Raw genomic sequence first — 24,188 nt, forward strand, 5'->3', positions numbered from 1 at the left:
TTTTCAGCACTGACCTCTGGGCAGCTGCACTTAAATTTTTTTGTGCCACCCCTTAACTGCCTGCTTATCTGCAACTAACCCTCGAAATAAATATAAACAGTCTGGATTTTAAACTTAAGGCAATTACATAAACATGTTTTGTCCTCATTTCCATATAGCAATTCAGTCATGGGTAGTTATGCTGTACTCAAACTGGTGTCAGTTGAGAACTAAGACTATCCTTCCATGAAAGAGTGCAAGCTGAACACAGAGATGTCCCTGCTGGGATACAAACTCCAAATATAGCTCCTCATTTGCTGCTAAGCACTGTATATTGCATCTTTTCACTACCCTAGCCACCAAAGAACATTAACTGTGTAAAAAGTCATCAATACACACTTTTTTCTCTAAGTAAACAGAGTCAGCTTGTTAACACTAGTTATGACTGGCATCTTGAGGTACTCCTATCTACAGACTTATGGCCCCATCATCCAAGTAAACTCAACTCTACCAGACTGTACTGATGAGAAATGCTTCATACCACATACAAGGATTTGAATTAAAATCTCACACTAAACATGTAAAAGACAGCGAATGAGAAATGGTTGAAAATAAAAGCTATACAGCATAAGCCACTTCTGGAATTGCATTCTGAAGAGTAGAAATTCACTTTCATTCAATTGAGCAAAGCAAATGAATTGTGTATGAGGAGTGTATGTACATTAAAAAGGCAAGAGACAGCAGACTGATTTTTAAAGAATTTCTTCAAAAGCCAGCAAAGGAACATAACAGCAAGCTAATGTTAAATGGATACCCACTCAATTAATGGAGACCATAAACTAATGCAGTAATTGAACAGCAAATGGACACTGCAATAGAAGTAAATCCTCCCCACTCCTCTCCATTTATCTTAACACACTAGGGCATTAATGTAGCTACACTAAATAGCAGCCCACGAGAGACAGCAAATTAATTTTTACTGAATGTTTTTAATGATCCTCATTTATTGTATCAGCTAAACTATTGAGTGGTTCATATAAAGTGAAGAGATTCAACATTGATTCTACATAACAGTAACTGAACTGTTACCATCTTACCTCCTTTGCTAGTAACTAGGATCCCTACGCTAAATTAAAAGAAACCCAAGAGAAACCTTTTGATCAGATTGCTTACCCATTAAAGGCAGAGAACAATATCGCAAAAGATCTGCTCAAGACACTGTTTTCCCTTCAACTTTGTTTATTGATGTACTGAACATGAAAAAGTACAAAGGATCCAAACACAAAAGAAAACATGTACAACCTCTTAAATACTCAACAGAATATATTTTCTATTCCAACAGATGTGAATTAAGTCATACTATACAACTTCAAATAAATACCAGCCTTATATTTAACTAAGTGCTCTGATAAACACTGTAAAGTGAAGCCAAATTTACATGCCTTCTCATCAATGCCGTTAGTTGCTACAGTAGTATAGGAAAGAAGCATGTAGCTACTGTTTTCCCCACATTGGAAAAGTTTGTGATTTCTATAGTATATACATTTTTTAATGCAGAGGATCAGCTTTAACAATCTAAATGCACCTAAGAATGAGGAAGTGCTCAGGAAGCCAATTGATTTTTGAATAGCATTGAGTGGGTCAGCATGAAAACTCGCTTATTCACTTTAGCACGCGCTTCACAGTATGTACTGTACTATACTGAAAGATTTATAACTACAATTTAAAATAATAAGAACCAAAAGCAACTGCAAAGATAGTGTACAACTATGTTATGCATAGAACATTGCCTTTTCTAAGGGGAAGCATATGAGCATCTCAGTTAATACAAAAAGCAGGACGTAACTACAGAGTTGTCAGTGCATCCTGGTGAAGGCATCGAACCTTCAGCTCTTTTTTTAAAAATTTAATAAGCTAGATGCTAATCAGAAAATATTCTGTATTTTTTCTTAAATTTATTCAATACACGGTAAAGACTTTTTTTTCTATTTCCCCAAATAGTGATTTAAGCGTCATACAAAGTTAAATTTCAATAGCATACAGGTATTTATGGTTTTCTTATGAAAAATGTAAGGAAATTTGTTCAAAATCTATGATTATACTTGTTTGGTTTTTTTTTTTTACCACAAACATATTTATAAACAAAAAATGTAGCATCACCATAAACAGCTGAAGCTAGACTATCTACAGACAAAAATAGCAACAGATCTGATGCACTGTAAATTCAAGTCCTCAGGACAATGAAAATGAGTAAGCAGACCTCAAGTAACAATGTTAATGCCATTTACAAAGAAAAAACCATACAAAAACATTCAAATTTGAACATCACTTGGCATGTAACTTAAAAAATAAACTAAAATAAAAAACAGCTGAAAAATTTGTAACTCAAGGTCTTATTTACATTACACAAAGCTCAGGTGTTAGCCTTGAACATAACCTTCAAAATACCTCCTCCAAATCTACCCAACTCAGGCCACTTCTGCTGATTTGCTGCATTGCAAACCATGCTCAATGTCTTTTCTTAAGACAAAACAATTCTTCAAACAATAGCAAGTACATCACAAAGCACCATGAGCTCTATTCTGAAGGGAATTCTTTAGGAAGAACAGATTTTTTTTCCCCCATCTCTCAGTATTTTGTTTCCTGCTTGCTCTTATTGTCTTTTTTTTTAAGTTTTAATTTGTTCCAAAATCACAAATTAATGTGAGCCACCTATTACTTAATAACCAGGATGATCAAAGACTCCACTGATGATTACAAAAATGAAACCAACAGTGCATCCCATTGACTCTACTTCTTAATACAAAGGTCTCAAAAGTATTTCTACATCATAAATCTTTCTAAATTTCCCCCAACAACTGAAATTTCCTGGTAAGTTTCAAAAGCTCACTAGGTGTCATATGAAGAGATTTCTCAAAGTATTCAAGTCAAAATATTTGTTCCAGGACCAGTAAAAAGTTTCTCCAAATTTTTTTATTTTTTATTTTTTATAAAAATAGATGCTTTTTCTTTTTTTCTTTTTTTTTTTTAAACCCACATCAAAGAGGCTCTTATCTCTTTGGCAAGGTACTGCTTTACGAAAAGTTCTCCAGTATTCTTACAATAAGCTTTTATAATGTGTTCCCATACCCCAACTCAAATGATAATGATAAAATAAATACTGCTTATAACTTTATAAATAAAATGTAAACTTCAATACTTTTCTTGAACAAAACAGCAATGCACTGAAACGTAGAAGTAAAAACACAAGGCAAATGAAGAAGTAACGAAAGAACAACTTAAAACACAAAGCCTCAGTATTTCCTCATAGCTTCAAGGCAGTCACGTACAAAGAAAAAACTTCTTCCTTTAGCTGAAACATTTTAAAAGGTCCACCTTCTTCAAAGAAGGCAATAGAATATGCATCGTGACAGGTAAAAACCCTGTACCTCTTGTCAATATTCAAACACAAAAGATATTTAAGAAGTTTTAATTCAAATATTAGCAATACAAAATCTCACATATTCTTAGGATGCTAAGTAGTCATTTTATCCCCATTTCCACACTGACATACAACAAAGGCATTTACTAATGCATAAAGCTTCTCATAAATTGCCTTTGTTGTATAGTTTTCATGTAATTAATGCACTGAGAAGAACTTGTTAGGCTTTGTGCGTTTTGTTTGTTTTGAAAGAGACCTGCAATACTCTGTCCCCAAGGCGGTATCCATTCAGGCTGGCTATTGCCATAGCTGCCTCATCATAGTTTGTCATAGTCACAAATCCAAAACCTTTGCACTTGTTGGTGTTGAAGTCACGGATGACCTTCACATTGGTTACTGCTCCAAAGGGTCCAAACATCTGCCAGAGGATACTCTCATCAGCATCAGGAGCCAAGTTGTACACGAAAATGCACCACCCAGTTCCTGCGTGTCCTGGGATATTAATTCCAGCCAAGCTGGTCATGCCATCGATGGTCATTGGAGGAAACCTACTAAGGAGGAAGAGAAAACAAAACAGTAAGTCAGCTGATCACAGAAAATCCCAAAGAAATTCAACAACAGAAAACAAAATTATACAGGGCTTTTCACAGCATAAAAATGGTAACTGGACTAACAAAGTAGCATTTCAAGTAATTTTCGGCAGCTGCACAAATACTGTGTACAATACTACACACTAACAGGGGAACAGTTTGAGGACCATCTGAAATGAAGTAACAAAAAGCAAAAGGAAAAGCATGCTAGAAAACCATGCTAATGGGGATTAGTAAATCATCTGCAGGCACTTTATGGACTACTACAAATGCATTCTTTCATGCAAAAAGGCACCTGAATGAACAATTCCAACAGGGGTCTCAACATGCAAAAGTCTAACTGAAGCTGTACTGAAAAGAGTATACAAAATGCATTATTTGCTTGTTGCATGAAGCCTCATAGTCCTTTTTTTACCTCTTTACTCCATAAGCCATGTTGAGCAGATTGTCCAACCTGCAAAACATTTAGCAGACTGTTCAGTCTTCAGACTTTTCCACCTGTTGTCTTAAGGACGCTTGGCATATTAATGTTGCGTCCTTTGTATTTTACCTCATGCAAAGCTAGAAGCATCACCACTGAATGAGCTGTGGCACATTACTACCTGATACAGTTAGTGAATACAGAATAGTTATTATTGCAGAGTGTCCACAACCCACAAACAGTTCAGAAAGTGCACCACTACCACAAGTTAAGCCTATGTCAAATACTGTTAGCTGAAAGTTATGGTTAGTGACCACCACAGTGAAGGTTTCTATGTTACTAACTTGTTTCGGATGGATTTTCTACCAGAGCCTCTGATACGTAGCTGACATAAACATGCAGGCAGGTGCAGAGTTTTGCAGCAGAAACAAATGTTAGGACACAAACTGCAAAGAAGAGTTGTAATTTTTGTACCGTTCTCAGAACGGTATTTTTAGAGCATATGCACACACACATTAGACTGTAAGCTTTCCTCCACGTATTTCTTTCCTCACCTTCCCCCAGGCTGCTGAACTGCAGAAATTAACTGCAGCTCTAAATCCTTGGGAGCAACTTGGCAGTGGTTACCAACCCTACTAATCCTATTCCTGAAGTCATTCACTGTCCTCCTCTTAAAAAAAAAAAACAAAAAACAACAAACATCTGTCCTAAAGAAGCTCTTTTTTTCCTCCTGGCAAGGCTCAAACATGTAAAAAGAAAGTTTTGTTAAAGGTTCTCTTCAGCAGTCCATAATGTAAGAGCTTAGGTAGAAAAGATAGTCTTGACTTAGTATTTAGTTTACAGTTACCTCCAGATCTCTATCACACTGTGATTTCTCTCCAGTAATGAGCTAAAGGATATATGAACCACTAATGGTATATGGAATCCGAACTCAAGTGCTGCAGTAGTTCAACTACGCTTGTCCACAAAAAAAGAAACCAAGAAAAAAAGTAGTGGGTCTTGTTTGCAGCCAAGTAAAAGTCTCCAAGTGGAGAGCACTATGATCCTGCACCAAGAACGGTTTGCAGGATGCACAAGAAAGTCACCAAATCCTTAAAAGAGTAGGAAAAGAGGAATTTTTTTTCTAAATGCAAGTGTCTGACTACTATCAGTAGACTTAGTGTAGATGTCACATGTCACTAACACTTGAGAGTGGAGAGGAAGGTGAAAAGTTTCAGAAACACCACCCACATGTCCCTGATATAGAACAGAAGGGTTTATGCAGTAATGGTATCATCATCATAGCAGTTTTCATATGCTACCTGGACAACATAAGATATTCTGGAAAAATTATCAGGTTTTAGGTTACACGTCCTATAGAAACTGAGAAAATTACATAGTTGCTTTTAAAAGTCCAGCCCAAATTTTCTCAACATAAAAAAGCCAAGAAGGATAGAAATTACTCTGTTTGTTGCTACTAGCGTTTATGCTGTGTAGTTTTATGCCCTTGTCAACCATTAGTAAAGACAGGGCAACTGCATCAAATAATCATGTCTGAAATGTCAACAGCTAAGATTTCTTGCATGTGAAAGACATGAAAGATCTGAAGAATGAGGTGCAATGTGAACTAGAGAGTCAACAAAAGAACTTGGCTGCTCCAAAAGCAAAGACCTAAAGCCAGAAAAATATTATTTTCCTTTGTGGTTTAAAAAAAAAATTAGATTTTGGCACGGATGCCCCCTTTAGGGAAGAAACTGAAAGCCTTCTCCAAAAAGAATTCTGAAGAAAACAGTTCATGACCTCCATTTTTGTCCAATCAGATCAGCTTTGTTCTTCCTCTCACATCAATAAAAGTGAGAATGACTTCTCTCTCTCTCCAATTCACTATGGGCTTTGTACCTACTCAGTTCTCTGCAACCACTATACACTTTACATTGAAGAAATCTTAACCTCTTACAATTGTTTCAGCCATCAGTTTACACTTAGGATCTCGGAAAACCCAAACAACAAAACTACTTTTCAGTGAAATTTAGATGGACATTCATAAAACTACCCTTTAAGCTGTCAAGCAATGTAATAAAATTTGAGGTTCAAAGTCTAATTTTGCAGAACAAGAGTAGGCTAATGAAATAACTATAAAGAAATTTTAAGTCCCAAAGACAGCAACTCCAGAAGCTGGAAATTTTTTACAAATCATAATAGATGTACCTGGAGTATCAGGCAGGTGCTATGCTAGTATGAGTAATAAGGAAGAGAGCCAGTTATCTGGAAACAAGTGCACTCAGAATAACAGAAGGACCCAGCAGGACAGACTTCCAAGAATATGCTGGAATATTCTAACACCCAAGCTGCGCAACAGCTCCCTCATGCACTGGGGTCCATCCTGCAATTACTTCTGCCCCTGTGCTCTGCCTGTGAAACAACAGCAAGTCTCCTGTCATTCAATATTCATCACACTTGAAATTAATTATTTTATTCATCCTAAGAAATGGCAGAAAAGCCCACTAAATGAATAAAACTAGTTATCCTTTTCCTCAGAGCAGAAAGCCTGCTTTACTGCTGACCTTCGCACCTGTAAAACACTCAGAGCAAGGAAGAATTGAAAAGCTGAAAAAAAAAGATTAGTTTAGATGTTGTGCTTGAAGTGCAGACCATGAACTCTGAATATTCAGCCTAAGACTGAGAATAGCCATTTTCAGAGCTTTTGAAGTTTAGCATATTTTTTCTGAAGCATACTGCCAGCTGATTTGATTTCTTGAAAAACAAACCAGAAACTGTTTATTACTGGTTTTAACACATTCCAGTCACATAGCCCAGGGGCAGAGGGTGGGAAGAAACAATCTCAATCACAGAAAAAAAGATCTGGAGGTACTTATGAATGTAGACAATGCAGTATTTGTTTCACTTTGTTCTCACCATCTGTCCTTTTCAATACACTAAATATCATAGGGAACATTTATCTGCAAAAACACATGTGCAGAAAATATTTGAACAATCTTCATGACTGAAGTTTGCAATAAGAGAACACAAATTGTAGCATGCAGGATTTAGACAACTGACTGGGAAAAAAGACTGAAAACCAGAACAAGGAACAAAGTTAGAGGCTGCAGAAGAGAAAACTGGCTGTGTCAAGCCACATGGCTAAGAAGCAAATTAAACTGCCTAGGTCAGTGTTAACCAAATAAACTTCTACATTTATCAGCAATAATGTAGGAAAATGAAAATAACCTTTAGAAAGGGATTTATATTTTTTAATGACTGAATGCAAGAAAAAGCTGTTTGCTCAGTTTAAGTATGTTTATTAGATACTGAAATAGTATCAGTGGGATAGAATACACTTTTATCTGTATCGAAGAAGCATAGCTAAAAATTCAACGTGTTCACATATTTTCCTTCACACAGAGGTATCTGACAAGAAGAGAAGGGAAAGAGGAGAGGGAAGCAGGACCATAGGAACACATCTTCCATCATAGTTGCAAAAAAGTATGTAGGTGACTTACCTAAAACGTTGAGCCTGCTGGGCTAAAGGTGTTGGATATCTTCTGTTTGGAGAATGGTACAGCTGGGAAAGGATGGCCTGATTGGTTTTTTGGCTTGGATTGTTAGCAAACTTTACAGTGATAGGCTCTGTGGCACTTGGAGGTTTCTGGCCATTCAAGCCCTTGATAGCTTCTTCTGCTTCAATTCGTTTGTCAAACCGGATAAATCCCACACCCCTTGATACCCCTGCATAGGGTGAAAGAAGCACATACTAATTAATTCAAACACTCTGGAATATTAGATGTTAATACTTGATTTTGGAATATTAGATGTTAATACTTGATTTTCAAAGCCAATTGATATGTTAATGACCAGTTGCTGTGAATGCATAATTTGGAGCTTATTCAGAACTGAAGTTTTGCTCAAAGTTTTCTACTGCAAGCACTGTATTTTATTTTTATTAAATGCATCAGACATTAAGACCCTGTGTAGAAAGCTTAGAAAGTTGAGAGAAAACAGTGAAGATGACAAACATTGCAAGCCAAAAGCTAATCATGAAGTAATTTTTAAGTAAAAGGCCAAGTTTCAGCATTCCACCATAATTTCATCGGTGTTATTTTTTAAAGGCAAGTTTTCTTGGGCCGTAGTCTTTCTTGGTATAGAAAATTCAAGCAGCAAGGTTCCATGGGAGGTCTTTGGAACATTGCACCTCAAAATTCTATTCTGTGGCTTAAATATAAACACAGGCGTCAACACCTAAGCCAACTAACACTAAAGCTACTACACCCAGCTCTAGTGCTGCACACTTTGTAATATTCATAAGTCTACTTAGAGGTTCCTTGTATTTTGGTTCATGAATAAACATACAAGTTAGATGCCCATCCTCAAGACAGACATTAAGGACAAGAAATGCATTCTTTTCACAAACAATGATGATTTAAACCATCAAAGTGACAAGAAGCAGGCATAAGAAAGCTTTAGAGAGGCAACTGTCACAGCTTCAGCTTTGCATTTTTTCATCTGTCAGTTTGTGTCACAACCTTATTATTCATACCAATTTGAGGCTACCTCTTCCAAATCATTAAAGAGAAAAAAGCTTACATCTGAACAGTCTATGCCAGCAAACTACTGTGCACATACTAGCATCTGAGTACTTGGCATTAGAGCACACATCTAGAAGTTTAATTATATTTACTTATTTGGCCCATTTGTCAAATCTCACCACTTCTATGCATGAATATACAGGAACACACTGTAAACAACTATTCATCACACAAAGACTGGAAACAAGACTTGCAGATCTACTGCTTCTGTAAGTTACTATTTAATCTCTAGCTTGCCTTTCCCTGTCTTCTCTACATTCTCAAAGTTCAGTATTAGAACAGTCCCTAAGCATTTAAGTATCATGTGTCAATTAGATTTGTGCTGATACAATGGAATTGCAAAAGAGTACATGTGGGTTCCTTTGACATTTCAACTGTCACAACACTGGGATGGACAATCCTCTGGAAGACCATTTGAAAAACTTTGACCTCCTGCATCTGAAAGCTGTTTGTCACCCAAGATGACAGATGACTTTGAAAAGGTCAAAACAAAAAAACAATTCAAGCCTGCTTATTACTCAGAGTAATTATGAGTGACTTAACTCCTCCACCTTACACCTCTACTTCTGTTGAAAGCTTAGTATTTTGACAGCCCCATTCCTTCGTATTTTGCTTTGCACTCTTAATACTTTTGTCATGTCATTGGCATTTAATTTGATGTCTTATTTTTGGAACAGGTCTAGTGGAAGCAGATGAGGTAGTAAATTACACAGCTCCTCAAGATCAGCCATTTGAGTCATCATTACTATCCAACTCTGAAGAGTAAACCAGAGTGTCACTGACACCACCCAGCCACTGGTTAAAGCGCACCCTGTAACAACAACTAACCTGTGAAAGCTTAGCACTTTAAGGCACTGCTCCCAAAGAACTCAGAAGTTCATGTTCTTCCGTGTGCCCAAACTTAACAAGGCAACCTTGAACACAGTCCTAAGAGCAATTACCAGCCTGGGACTTTTGTAATCCTAGCCTCAGAGAACCAGCTGTGCATTTCTGCATAAAAAAATTATGTGTTTAACAGCATTTCATATGGCATGTAGGGACTATTTCTATGCAGCAGCTTGGAAAGGAAGATTACAGCAGCTGTAAATTTATTACAAGCCATGAAAACAGGCTTCAAACCTGAACCTTCAGGGTGGAAATGACTCAAGCTGGCTCAGTACACTCCACAATCTATTTTTGTCCATGCATATTTATGAACAATCCCAGCAGAAAACTGCATTTTCTGGCCTACATACACCTTTCATATACTCTAGAGACAAGACTATTGTACTCAAAGGTGAAATATTTCTTTAACTGTCAGTCCAAAAGCGAAAGAAAGTACAAGACTGCCCACTTACCAGTGACTTGGTCAACCAGAATACGAGAAGTGATAATGCGTCCATACTGGGAAAAGAGCTGTTCCAGTTCTTTCTGGGTCATTGTTTTTGGAAGTCCACTAACATACAAATTTGCATCTCTGATAGAAGCTGAACTTGGTCGCGCATAAGAAACCTTAGGAAAAAGAAGCAGAAATCAAGCACTTTACCAGCAACTGAAATGGGACACTCATTTGAGACACTTAGATGGTTAGAAATGTAACCAGGAGGACTAACTGCAAAGGTAGTGGAGTCTTTTGGTGCTAGCTTCCATAAAAACACTAAAGCAACACAACAGCAACCATACAGGTGAAGCTGACTGCATGGGAGTACTTTCAAAGAAAGGAGATAACCTAAGTACATACTCCAGCAAGCCTTGAGGGTGAAAAACTGGTCTCAGCTAGCTTAATATAGGAAGACAAATTTAGGATGACCCAGGGACACCTTCCTTTAAATTACCAGTTTAAAAAAAACACTTAAAAATACAAGAAAACTTTATTCTGGCATCTTGGTTAAAATTACAGAAAGACAGTCCAAATACAAAAGGTTTTCATGTATTTTTTCAAGTGCTGTGCTCTTTGTCCATATGTTGAGCTTGCTAACAAAATAAGATAAACTCTGATACAACACCTTCACAGGCCTAAGACGAGGCAGGACTAAGACTACAACTTGCCAATTTTTGCAGCATGTCTTACAACAAAGTGCCATGGAACAGTGAGCTTCTTGGGTCCTGCTGGACAGAAGATTTCATCCCCTATCTCAAAGTGTCCACCAGAAATAATTTATTAAGATTATAGATTAGATTCCTCAACCTTTAGGCACACAGTACACACCTAGAATATTAAAGACTTCACTGCTTCCCACTGAAGTCTGTACAACTGGTTTATCCTTACTACAGGGAAGATTAGAACAGAATATCCATGCACATGGAACAGGACAGAACAAAATATTTTTGAATTTTCAACTATACAAAATGTAGAAGTAAAAAGGAGCTCTGTAAGCCATAATGCCTTGCTCTTTTAACAAGGGTCATGTAAGAGCTGAAGACTTGTGTTCAAAGTCATGTCTCCTGATCTCCCACACAGGCAGCTGGAAGCACTTCAGCCTTTCCTCTTAACTTAATCCTTCTTGTGAGGATATGCCAATTATCATCATAATGGAAAAGCTGCTAGCATCTAGTTCTGCAGTTAATGACAGAACTTCCCAGTTCTCATACAGTTCATTTCAATACCAGTGAAGCCACACTAAGGAACAGTTTATTCTTCACTGGAGACTACTTATTCCACTAAAGATTACTGAGTCCTGTCTCTTCTACATGCCCCTCTCACTTTTTGGTACTACCACGTTATGTGAACAGCAGTCAGATACTGTGTGCAACAGAATACTTAATTCTCAAGAGTCTTTCACAAAGTAAATGCGAAATTCAACAGAGTCCTTCAATGAAGGCAAACACATAATTCTCATTTCTCAAAACCTGACAGAGTAGATGCCACACTCAAGCCCCATCTCATCAGTAACAAACTCTGAAAGGAAGAAAGGAGAGACTTCACTGTTGTATTATTCTGCTATTCTTGTTAACTGTGCCCTTTTTTTAGGTATTTGCAAGACCCAGGACAATGAGAATTAGTGGAACTGGAGAACAGATAAACAGAAAGCAGTTAGGGCAACTAAGAGAACAGGAATCAGACTTCAGCTACTAGCTGTATGGTAGATTCTGATACAGCTTGATCAACTGAATGATTTTACCAGTTCTGTGCTGAAGTTTTGTAAAAACAGTTGTTTGGGGTTATTGTTTTTGTTGTGGTTTTTTGTTTTTTGTTTTTTTTTTTCCTTGAAATGTTAAATCTATGTAGCCAAAGCCTAACATTTTTGTGTTTAAAACTACATTCTTTTTTTATTATGGTGATTACCATAGCCCAGCAGTGGTAACCACACACATGGGTAGCAGTTCTTATGAAGCAAGCTGCACCCACAGGTACCAAGGGAGCTAATGGAGGTCACTGCAAGCTAAGTCTTGGTTGTCTGAAGGGTCACAGGGAACAGGGAAGAGTTACGTGGAGTGGGAGGAAGCAAGTAACACTCATCTTCAAGAGTGGAAAAAAACTCTTGCTGTCTGGGCAGCTACAGGCTAGTCAATCTTAGCCTCTGGGAAGGTAATTGAGGAACTAATGAAATCATCTCCAGTGACATGAACATCAAGAGGGGTGGATTTATAAAATCATGCCTGACCAACCTAGTAGTTCTCTACAGTAACACAAATTCCTTCCCAGAAGACAGGAGAACAGTGGATGTTGTTTATCGCAACTTCAGTAAGACCTGACACTCTGAATGTGATGTTAGCCATCAGCTCAGAAAGATGTTAGCCATAAAAAATTTTATGGGAGGCAGATTTTTCTCTGTAGTATCAATTGAAAAAACATGAGGCAACAGGTATAAAATGAAAGACAATGTAGATATTGTTCTGTAAGATGACATCTTTTCATGGTTAAAGGGTAGTCAAGCACTGGAATAAGTTACTCAGATTGTATACGCTGAAAACCCAACTAGACACAGCAATCTGATTATGCTGAACTAGCACTGAGCAAGAAGTTCAACAAGAGGCATCCAAAAGTGCCTCCAAACTCTGCCATTCCACAAATTTGCAACAAGAGGTAAGAAATCTTGTTGAATTTCTATCCAGAGTCTGGAAATCAGTAAGTATGAATTCTTTCATAGCAATCTGTGATCCAAGGTTATCTGTAACCCATGTCCCAGTTGGGCAATGCTATTTGGGATAGAGTTTAACATAGTAGTCAAGGCTTACATTGAATGCAATATACAGAACATAAATGAAAACAGCAACAAGGAGCAGAGTAAAAGTAACATACATCAAGCTGACACCTGTGCTTCATTATCAATATCCAAACACTATCTCAAGTCATCTTGCCAAGCACCAGAAGTTCTGGCCAAATAAGAAACTGGAAAGAACTAGAACTTCAGAAACCCAACATAATTGAAGCTTGACCTGTCCTGGCAAAAGATTACTAGTGATCTAGGATTATTACAAGTCAGCATCAATAGAGAAAAATTAAGGACAACAAAATGTTACAAATAAGGAAATCAATTCCCATACAAAAGAAGCTTGGCTGAAGTATGGGATACACATCTTCTACTCATTACTGATGTTCAAAGTCCAGCTATTTCTCTTGTGATTTAAATCAAAGACTTTCCAGATTCATCTCCCTACCTCTACCCTGTCAGTTTCCTTATTTGTTAACTACCTGCTGATAGTTTTAGATTGTTTCTTCAAACAGTATACATATGCACTGAGTTAACAGCTGTGTTAGAATAGTTCTTCTGAAGCTACTTCAACAGGTGAATGTTTAATAGAGAAATATTAAGGTTATGCAATGTCAAAAATGCCAAACGCAATACAGTCAAAAAGCAGCCAGAAGGCCTACAGTTTTGAATATTTAATGATGACACATAAAGTACAACACTGAACACAGCTATTCTGTAGACACCAATTTAAAAATCAGTTTTACTGGAATCTTCCACTGCAGTTAGGAGGAATGACATTTGTTTTTAGAAATGCAAACACTACCCTATCAAGTCCAAGTATTTTCACTGCTTTAATATTTAATTTCTTAACATCAAAATGAACAGATTTACAGTAAAAGTCAAAACTGTGAAAGTTAGCAGGCTAAACAAAGAGGCTGCAAAAAATAAGAGACAGTCTCTACAAATGAATGTTTTGTTTTCCTACTATCTGTTAATAGCTTTAGACGCCTCAGCAACATCTTTCCATTCTTTATCTTATAGGTTACTAATTGTATAGATGACAAAGTGTTTATATTAACTGCAAGAACATTAGGAAAATACGCTTTTAAATTCTAAACACCTCTAAAGATACTGTATATAGTTAAATAAAAAGTCTTTAAATGTTAAAACCATGATTTTTAATAAATGTTTAGACTAAGTAACTTCCAGTATAAAATTTCAGCTAAGAACACAACTTGCCTTATGGATAGAGTACCTGGTTCTTTTGAAATGCATGTTTCAGTGGAAAAAATAATATGCAAACTATCCAGTTTGTGCAGATAAAAATGGGTTAAGTCATCCCACAAGAGAGTGCATTAGGAATATATAAGCCCCTACTAGCAAGCTCAACAAAAACAAGGACATATTTCTTTGTTTTTTGTTATAGCCATGCTCTCAGAGACCACTGTGCCTGGCAAGTCTTTTTGACTTGCACTTAAAATCAGTATGTGGTGAGATACGACGATTGAAAAATTCTTCCTCCTAATTTCATTTTTAGTAACAAGATGCTACTGCAGCACACTGCAGAGGTCTCAACTGTCACTAGCTAGTGATCAGTTGTCTGAAGCTGGAGAGTACATTGCTGTATATTCATGTCTATTATGTCTCCTGTCAAATGAAAAACAGCTCCATTCAAAACAAAGCTTGAAGACCATTTTTCCCAGTATATACAAGACTGCCCTGTTAAATGTGTACATGTTGTGCTGAGTTTAAGTTCATTATGCCAGCTTGTAGAAGCATTTGTTTCTCTGAGCAAAGCAAATGGCAAACACAGTAAGACTGCCCTCTGTAAAGACAAATTTAGACTCAGCTCTGTGGAACTACAAAATATGCTATTCAACACAGCTTTCACCTGTGTGTAGATTAAACAAACCATATTTCATGCAGTCTTTGCTTTTACAGCCCACCCTGCAACAGGAAATGCATTCAAAACATGAACATACAAGTAACAGCCTTTTAGCACTTCCATCAGAAGAGTTTTTACTATTTTATATTTTGATCCTTGTCTGCTGAAGAGTGCCAGCTCCAACAATCATAACCAGCTGCTACAGTTGCAGGCCAGAGATCAGCCCCATAGGATCTGTCTTTTCTGTGCCCACACAGCTGATGACATGAACAGAATGCCTGACAGTTCGCTCCTCCACGAAAGAGACAACTAGAATCAGATTCGGCCATGAAGTAGTAACTGGTGGGGAAACACAACAAGTTATGCTCCAGACACAAATAGCTCAGATACACTGTGCTGATATCAGAGCTTTCTTTTCAAGGTCTGCACAGAACAAGATGTAAGAGATCCCTGAGGTTAGTAATTGTCTCACAATATCACAGCACAATTTTGATAGCTGCTACTTGACAAATACCCCTCAACCCTGGCATACATGGAGAACTACACTGATCAACCATTAAAATAGCCAAATCACATGGTGTTCAAAGTGATAGTAGTTCATGTAAGCATCACTAGTCAACATGAGTATCTGTTTTTATAAAACTCTTCCCTTGAATTAAGAGTAGTTTTATCTAGATAACAAACTGGCCAAAGAGCTGCATGCTGCACTAAAACTCAAATCCAATCTGAGGGGCAAAAATGACACAGGAAAGTGATTTTTAAACTGAGGAATGACCTCTCTGCAGGTAAATTCCACTGAGGTAAGGAAAAGTCTCCTTACAAATGCAGTCTTTTGCAGCTTTTGAGAAATAACTGCTCATAGGAAAGTCTTCACTGCTAGATATTTATCAGCTTCATTCTTGAGTGTGTCAACGCATAGTTTGGACACTGAATACAAAGGCTCCAGCATGTGAGGCTTCCATCAGTTTTCAGATTACCTAAGACAGAGAAGCATCACTGATGCAACCAGTACCAGAGAAAGATTTTTTAACTTCTGTTCCTTTTTGACTATATTTTGGTATCTGACTATACTTTGGTATCAAACACTGATCAGCAACTACAGTAGCCATTTGAGTTGCTCACCTGCAGCACAGCCCATGCTCTCCCCACTTTCCAGCAATGAGTCAAAATCCCTAGATCCATAACAAAGCTCAGAAACTGAGCCAGGCCCTCACATTACTTGGATCAACACTGAGCTCCTCTTCTATGGAGACTTTCAAGGCCTGTCTGGATGTGTTCCTCTGATCTGTGTTAGATAGTATTGTCTTGCTCTGGCAGGGGGGTTAGACTCGATGGTCTCCTTGGGGTTGCCCTAACATCCTGTGATATTCTGTACTCAGGATTCTGATCACTCATGCCCAACCAGTAAGAAAAAAAATCCAGACACCTCCAGGAAAAAAAAAAAAAACAACAAACAAAAAACCCCATACCATCTCAGAGTAATATCCAACCTTCCAACAGGAATACAAACAAAAGCTATCTCAGAATAGCAGACTCAAATTCTCCTGTTTTTGGAGGTGAAATGAATCTGTTCACAAGTTTTCCCCTCTTCTGAAAGAAACAAGTATACTTCAACTTCCCCTGCTGTGTCTAGGGAGCTGCTGCTGACAGACACTAGCAAGTACATCCCTTGGGTATCTCTTACATTATTCATTCCACAGACACACCTTACAGAAAGGCACAAAACATATCCATTGCTACTGTTACTGCTTTAGTAGAACATTTTGCAACCTTTCAGAAAAAAATCTTTAATTGGTATTACAGAAAAACTTGAAAGCAAATAACTCAATTCCTATGGAGAAAACAAATAGCTGGATTTAAAAAAAAACAACCCAGAGAGATCTCTATGACTAACATTAGCAGTGTATTGCACCCATGGTGTTGACCTCTTCTAACATCTCTCTGTTATATATCACCTGCACAGGCCCAGAAAAGATCTCACTGACCTAATCAGGGCTTTGGTTGCAATCTGCTCATCAGTCTTAGGGTGATCTGCATTGGCCCCAGGGAAAGCACAGGCACACTCGGTAGAAGATACTCTAATCAGCTGCATCCCCAACTTGGGGTCCAAGCAGGAAAACGGTTTAGTTGCTGAAAGTAAGATTTAGCACATTTTGCAGCTCTGTCTGACACACTGCTATCCCTCAGAGTGGTTAGGCATTAATGAACAACCACATGACCATAATGTGGTTTACAGAAAGTGACAGCAATATGCATTCAGAAACGAATTCTCCTCTCAATGTTTTTCAGCAACATGCAACACAAGCAACCAGCTTAGGCTGGTTAAGTAACATTCGAAGTCTGAGAGGATTTGAATTTTAGTGAAGAACATATTTAACCTGGGGGTGAAAAGGCATGTGTAGGGCGGGGGCTTAAAATGGAAATGCTGTCAAATCTTTAATTGTAACATAGCTAAAAGACTGTATAATTATCATTTATATAACTCCTGAAGAAATTTAAGGGAAAAATTTCCCACCTTTACCTTTGTTGCAAGACAAATTGTTCTTCTGCTTCAGATCTGCCAGAGCACTTCAATTTTACCTTGAGAATACAGTCCAGAGCTATTTAATTACTCTGTCAAGACCACTAAATGGCCTGGCACCATGCTCCCTATTTCAATCTTTGCTGATTGATAGTATCAGTAAAACTCACTAGCTTTAATTAAACCTCCAAATAAGATCCCCTTTTGCTGCTCACTAGATCAATGTTCTTTAGTGCTGGGAGAAAAAAAAATAATCAAGAGGGTAAGGAGGGTTTCTCTCACTGTCACAGCTCACTTGGCTCTGGTCTTTTAATAGACTTTTTACACAACTCATTTTATTGCACCCCAAGGGCATTAGTTAATAAAAAAATAGCTATAAAAAGGGACACCACCAAAATTTACCCCTGCAAATATCAACGGCAAAGACAGGACCAATTTTTTGCCTGTTAGAAACTGAATTAGGATGTTTCTTTTTTCATCATTTTGTTACTTTCCATTAAGTACAGAGCATTTTCAAGACTACTGTGTACAAGAGTGGAGCTCTTGAGCACTTAAGAGGGCAACTACTTTAGTCTTACTGGAAATCTAGGCAATGGTTCAAGGCACTGAGTGAAAACTGCATCCTGTAATGTCAAGTTCTAGGATGCTCTGTCTCAGAGGATACCAGTAAAGTTGTGGAACACTCTCCACTCCCCTTGCTGTACTGCGCTCTAAAAAAGACAGTTCAGTACTGACTCTTCTACTGAAGTCATAAACTATCTCTCCCCACTACACAGCTTTCTACAGTAGGGCAGTTAACTAGGTGGTGACAGCAAAGTAGGACGTCTGTACTTGTAGCCAAAGAATTTCAGACTTCATTCCAACATTAGCAGAACATTAAGTTTGATTTGTCCTTTTTTTAATATATGCAAAGCTATGAAAGAGTGGGAAGAAAACCTACAGATTTAATACTTTAGATATTTCTTAAATCTCTATTCCCCTGACAGGTGATAATTACTCATGTAAACACCCTAATGGTCCAAAGAACTGAAGAGGAGGAATTTTACTCAATCTAATTTTTAAGAAGCACTAGGCTAGGTAAAATAGAGATAGATAATCAATGTTATCTTACAAAAAAGAGCAATTCCTAGGCTTCTAGACTGGACACACTGTTTTCTTTACCCTTTACAATGTGTATTTGTATACATGTTCATACAGTTTTTACCAGCATTAATGAGTAAGAAAGCAAAGTTTGGTCCCTCTCACACTGGAGATCTGGTGTGACATGCCAAATAGGAAGTTCCTCAGCCCCAGATCACCTAGTGAGAGCATTGCTGCCATCTGCAGTGTCCCTTCGACAGCTACAATGCATAGAATGCCATATCCATCATTCAAGCAGTCTAGCATCCAAGAAAAACCAAATGGGTCAGTGTATTTATCCGATACCCCAGTAACCTAGGTTAAAACCTGCCTCCTACTTGGGCATCTTGCAGAGCTGTATGCCAGTTGAAGGATGAGACATCTGTTTGCCTGCACTTCCTTTGGGTAATCTCATCACACTCCTTGTTAACATAGAAGTCTTTTACATCACACTGAAATATATTCCTAGTCAGATAATTTCACAACAAATTCACCTATATGTTTTTACATTTTCCCAGGGGCAAGTGGAGGGAAAGCCACCAAGAATTTCTTCCCTCCCCAGTGGAAGCCAAGCCAACAAAACTTGCATAGTGTTCTGATCACTTTGGGCAAGTCAAAGACTGTTTTAAACCATTTGTTTTTCCCCCAAAGTGGAAAACTCAGGAAAAATCTTTCCAGGACAATCCAAAAGCAATAAGCAGAATAAAATAATTCATGTGCTCACTGGCTTTTTAAACAGAGAGAGCTTCCCAGCAGCAACTTCTTACCAGAAGAGGAACCATAGAAAACAGTTTGCTTTTGCTAATATACAATGTTTTCACACTGAAGCTGCAGCATTAAGTGAATCCCAAGCTTCACAGGCTACCTGCAATTCAAATCAGCCTATTTACATTGCCAATAAACCATAACTTATGCCAGAGAACACCATGTACAGTACATTGCCCTGCAGAATGCAGTTCAGGTATCCAACACCTAGACACTCTTTAAATGTCAAGGAATACCCATCCCACAGTTACAATATTCAGATCAAGTTCTTCAGAGGCCAGCACAACTGGCACCAGGTTTGACAAGACAAAGACTGCTATGACCTTTGAAGGCATGCATCTGATATTTGGTTAACGTGCTCTGCAAATAGTTCAATAAAATATTTCACAGAAAACATTCCACAAGATGTCATTCTTTTAGAAGAGGTATCATGTACTGCTGGTTAATACTGCTACTCACACACTCACGGCAGCATTTTGCAAATCCACCTTTTCAATGTATTTTATTTCAAGAAAACAGTAAGTGGCATCCCCTCTTAGGGATCAGAGAACTTCATTTAACAACTCACAGGTTAGTACAGAAGCAGTGGATCAGAGATATGCATCATGGGCCCAGTATAAAACATTAGGGGATCATGGGCCCAGTATAAAACATTAAGGGGAACTGTCTTCATCCTGATATCCAAGTGGGAATACTCTCAAGCTTAGTTACAATGTGAGGGTCCATGACCTAACCACTGAAGTTCGTTCCAGTTTTGTGGACTTTAGGGTAACAGGAAAACACTTTAAACCTTGCAAAGTACTTAGACATTTCTGTGGAAGTCCCACAAATGTAGAGACAAACAAACACTTTTTTTTTTTTCCCCCTTGGAAGTCAAAATATCCACTAGCATTATCTTATTCCACCATTTTTCTTAAGAAGGTGTATGTAAAAATCCCAATGACACTCAAATTTCAAAACTGACAGTAAATCTAAGGGTTGGATTCTGAGTTTGCTAAACAGTTAATTTAAGTATCAACCCTGGACAAACAGGAACGATGTCATCTGTAACATGTAAGTAGTTTGTGCAAAGATCTTGGCACTAAGATCTCATAGGTGACTCCCTCCGTCCCAGACTGCCCCAGAGACAAAGACCTCATTGACTTCATTTTGTGCCTCCAGGCTGATTTGAAGTTGAAGTGCTTCACAGAAGGCTAGACATTTCTGCTGGTTTGAAGACAAAAGTCAGACACTTCTGAGAAGCTTCCCTTGAAGTCATTGCTACATAAGCAAGTTCTTTTAACTGTTCAACGTACAAATGCCTTCAGGATGCACTTAGCTTCTGCCCCCCTGCAGCATTTAAATATCACACTAGGAGAACACCGTCATGAAGACCTGGACTCAAGATGAGTTTCAGGCCAAAACCAAAGATGAGTAAAGGACAGAGTAAAGCAGTTTTCCACCCCTCAGGTCATGCACACTGAAAAATGCTGCTTAAGTTAAGCAGGGATGGTTAGAATTTTACCTGGAACATGAACAAGCAACATTTACAGGTTATCTTTCTCCGACCTAAACAGACTATCACCTGCACTTGTATTTTGACGCCCTGAGAAAGCAAGGAAGAAAAAGCACCACTGCCATCACCCACATTTGTCTACACTCTTTTCCCTAGATTTTCTAGTCAGTTTCTGGTTGCATAAATACAGTAGTCTGCATTAATCACTTAGTAAGGGGAAAGGGGATCAAGAATTGAAATACTGGCCTTATAATGTAACTTACAAGAAACTCCCTCAAAGGATCATTTTGATTTGAGACACCTGGCTTGATTCTCTACAACATCTCTTTACTTGGCTACATAGTCACCAGAAATTCCAACACTATGGACATGTGCATTTTTTGTCTAATCCAAGACAACAAATGCCATGTACCAGCAATACTATCGTAATGCAGACCCTTTCCTTTTCTCAACACCACCTAACAAACATCTTCAAAGACCCTGGTACACAAGATTACATTACTCTGTTCTCCCTTAAAGCAGAAAATGAAACAGATGGCCTCTGGACAAGAAGTCTGCCAGAAGTACACAGGCAGTTTTCTCCAAAAGAGCATCTATCCGCGTCTTGTTATCGTAAGCCATGTTTCACCATGTCTTAATTTTCAAATAATGTAAGCCACTTTATTAAATCTGAAGAATCCAGAACCGGTATGGCATTCTAATCATAATTACTGCCCTCTTCTTTGTTGCCTCAAGCCATCATTAAATGACTCTGCATTGTTTCATAAGTTCAAATCTTTTTAGAGGTGAGCTCTAAAAGCTCAAACATGATCCTAGAGGGCAGTCACTACCCAAGTCATTAACTAGCAAACCCTGCTGTTTAATGAGAGAGAATGAGCTGGAACGTGGATTGCCTTCAAGCATCTATACCTGTGAGACGTGCTCAGAAAGCCCACATTTCACGGAATACTAACATGTTATTTTCAGAATTTAATTGTAAGGATTTGCTAGTGACAAGACACTAGTAAAGTGTAAAAAACCCAAATTAATAGGCAAGTTATCCATTTTCTTTGAGAAAGTTAAAAGGAAGTCCATAGTATTCAGACTATATGCAATATTTGAGTTCTGCAACTAAAGCATACAACACCTTAAAATAATTCAAGTTCAAATCTACAATGTTTAAGTAGATAAAAATCTCAAAGTTTTCTATACTTAGTCGTAACCTAAATTAATATTAACAGATTACAAAGGACCAATTCTGTCACATAGGGAAGTCCTACTGATATTAGCAGAATGGTTAGGTTACACTTGGAAAAGGAAAACAAGTAGTACATCTGATTAACAAGAAGTCAAAACATTTCAAGTTTCTTTAAATCACAATTAGCACTACATACTTTTATGGTTTTAGTCTGAAGTCTCAATCCATTCAGAGTGTTGATAGCTTTTTCAGCATCCTTGGGGTCGACATAGTTCACGAAACCGTAACCCAAGCTTTGTCCTATTTAAAAATAAGGGCAATCATTAGTGCTGCAGCATTACTAGTGGACAACTAACAGTGTTTAAAACCTATACAGACACACTGAGCAAAAACTGCTTATACTAAAAGATGACTATCTGCCCCAGACAGTACTTCAAATGCTCACAACACCTCGTTTTTACAGCAAGGTTAGTGGGTGTTAACTAGCTTCTGTTCTCATGGACTGTCTTACACTCAACACAAAAATGCCTACAGTGTGCTTAATGAAAGAAACTGCTATGCAAAATAGGTTCACGAGTTATAATCTGTTAAGATACTAGAAGTGTAGAAGATTGAAAGTTAAAACATCAGACATTCATTGCTTCCTTCTGAGCTTCTCAACTGAACACAAACTACAGCAAGAAAATACTGGACCAGTGCTTGAGAATGAGTGCATTTCAAATATAGTTCAATATCAGACTTTGAGTCAGATTTGAAGCTGAACACTTCCACGTTATGTTCTTCACAGACTGAATACAGCCTCTCAGAAATAATCATTTAAAGGCTTATTTTGTTCCTACATTCAAATGAGCTAAACAGCATCCAAAGATGAAACATTTTCTGGTTCTTTTAACATTAGTGATTCAGCTGATAGATGGACATAAAACATTTTTAATTAGCTCTTAATCACTGAACCACAGCCCATTTCCAACAGTGTGTTCTGTTCAAGCACTCTTTATTAAACACTTGAGAGTTTAGCAGTAGCCATCTCTTGGCAACTTCAAAATCTGAAGCATAGCATCCTTAAGCAGCATACTCTTTTAGAAGGTATTTTTAGTGTGTTGAGAATGTAAATAGGTAGAACAAAAGAATTAACATTAGCAATTCTGTGTTTCTATGACAAGCAATGTTGAAATACGCAGAAGTATTACTATATTCATTTACAGTTCTACCTAGATATAGCTAAGCTCCTTATCCTAAGAGTGTCTTTCTCCTTACTAGTTTGATTACAGTAGAGTGATTTCTACACTTGTCACCTTCATCACTCCCACTGTCTGCAGAAACTCTTCCCAGCAATGTCTCTTAAAACCAGCAATTTTTTATTCATAGCTTATTTCAGTCTTGCCTCCTAATATTGAAATGACGATTTTTGGTGTATTTATCTCCTAGGAATTAACCTATTTAAGCCATAACCTGAACAGATGTTTAAATCTCAAAGAGGAAGCTATTTCATCTAAGATGTTCCAAATACACTATCACTATCTGCTAATTCCAGCGTGAACAAAGTGTGCAGCAATGATTTCTTATATTTTCTGCTATGTCTCCATTCATGTGTTCTGTTTTTCACATTAAGAACTCCCTGACCACTCCAAACGAGCAGACCTAGATACTATAAAGGTCATAATTCGTAACTCATGCTGGAGACAATCTATTAGTTAAGTCTGATGAGTATTCACAGACTAGTCTAGGAAGCTGCACAAACAAATGCAGTCATTTGCTCAGGAAAAGCTTGAACTCATTTCTGCATATTTGTTCTGTCATTTTGCAACTGAAAAAATGCTTACACTATGAGGGTGGTGAAACACTGAGTGAAGCAGGCCATCCAAAGGGGCTGTGGAGTCTCCATTTCTGTAGATACTCAAAGTCTGAGTGGATACAGCCCTAATACAACTGCATCAGGGACAATCTGCTTGAGGAACAGAAGCTGACACAGGGAATCGAGTCTCTTCTGCCCTGAATGATTCTGTGAATCGTAGGAATGATTTGGGTTGGAAGAGACCTTAAAGAACATCTACTTGCAAACCTCCTACCACGGGCAGGGACATCTATTACAACAGGTTGCTCTAGCAACCTATGATAGGCTTCATCTAGCAAAGTTA

The 24,188-nt window shown here is 37.8% G+C and overlaps 1 protein-coding gene across 19 annotated transcripts in view; it reads right to left on the bottom strand.

The window, feature by feature from the left end:
* Positions 1–1,200: 1,200 nt before the first annotated feature.
* The window catches only part of ELAVL2 (ELAV like RNA binding protein 2), an 83,133-nt gene continuing 60,145 nt past the window's right edge, over positions 1,201–24,188 (bottom strand). For 11 of the 19 annotated variants that reach the window (XM_064140835.1, XM_064140838.1, XM_064140850.1 and 8 more), the window contains 5 exons: positions 22,247–22,350; positions 10,311–10,464; positions 7,891–8,116; positions 4,756–4,857; positions 1,201–3,951 (listed from right to left, as the gene is read on the bottom strand). In XM_064140835.1, the coding sequence (XP_063996905.1) occupies positions 3,621–3,951; positions 4,756–4,857; positions 7,891–8,116; positions 10,311–10,464; positions 22,247–22,350 (917 nt within the window). In that variant the 3' untranslated portion in view covers positions 1,201–3,620. Of the gene's footprint in view, positions 3,952–4,405; positions 4,445–4,755; positions 4,858–7,890; positions 8,117–10,310; positions 10,465–22,246; positions 22,351–24,188 lie in introns of all 19 variants that reach the window. The other 8 variants (XM_064140843.1, XM_064140846.1, XM_064140847.1 and 5 more) reach the window with 3 other exon arrangements.

The sequence above is a fragment of the Pogoniulus pusillus genome, chromosome Z (genome assembly GCF_015220805.1).
Source record: "Pogoniulus pusillus isolate bPogPus1 chromosome Z, bPogPus1.pri, whole genome shotgun sequence".
Lineage (NCBI taxonomy): Eukaryota > Metazoa > Chordata > Aves > Piciformes > Lybiidae > Pogoniulus > Pogoniulus pusillus.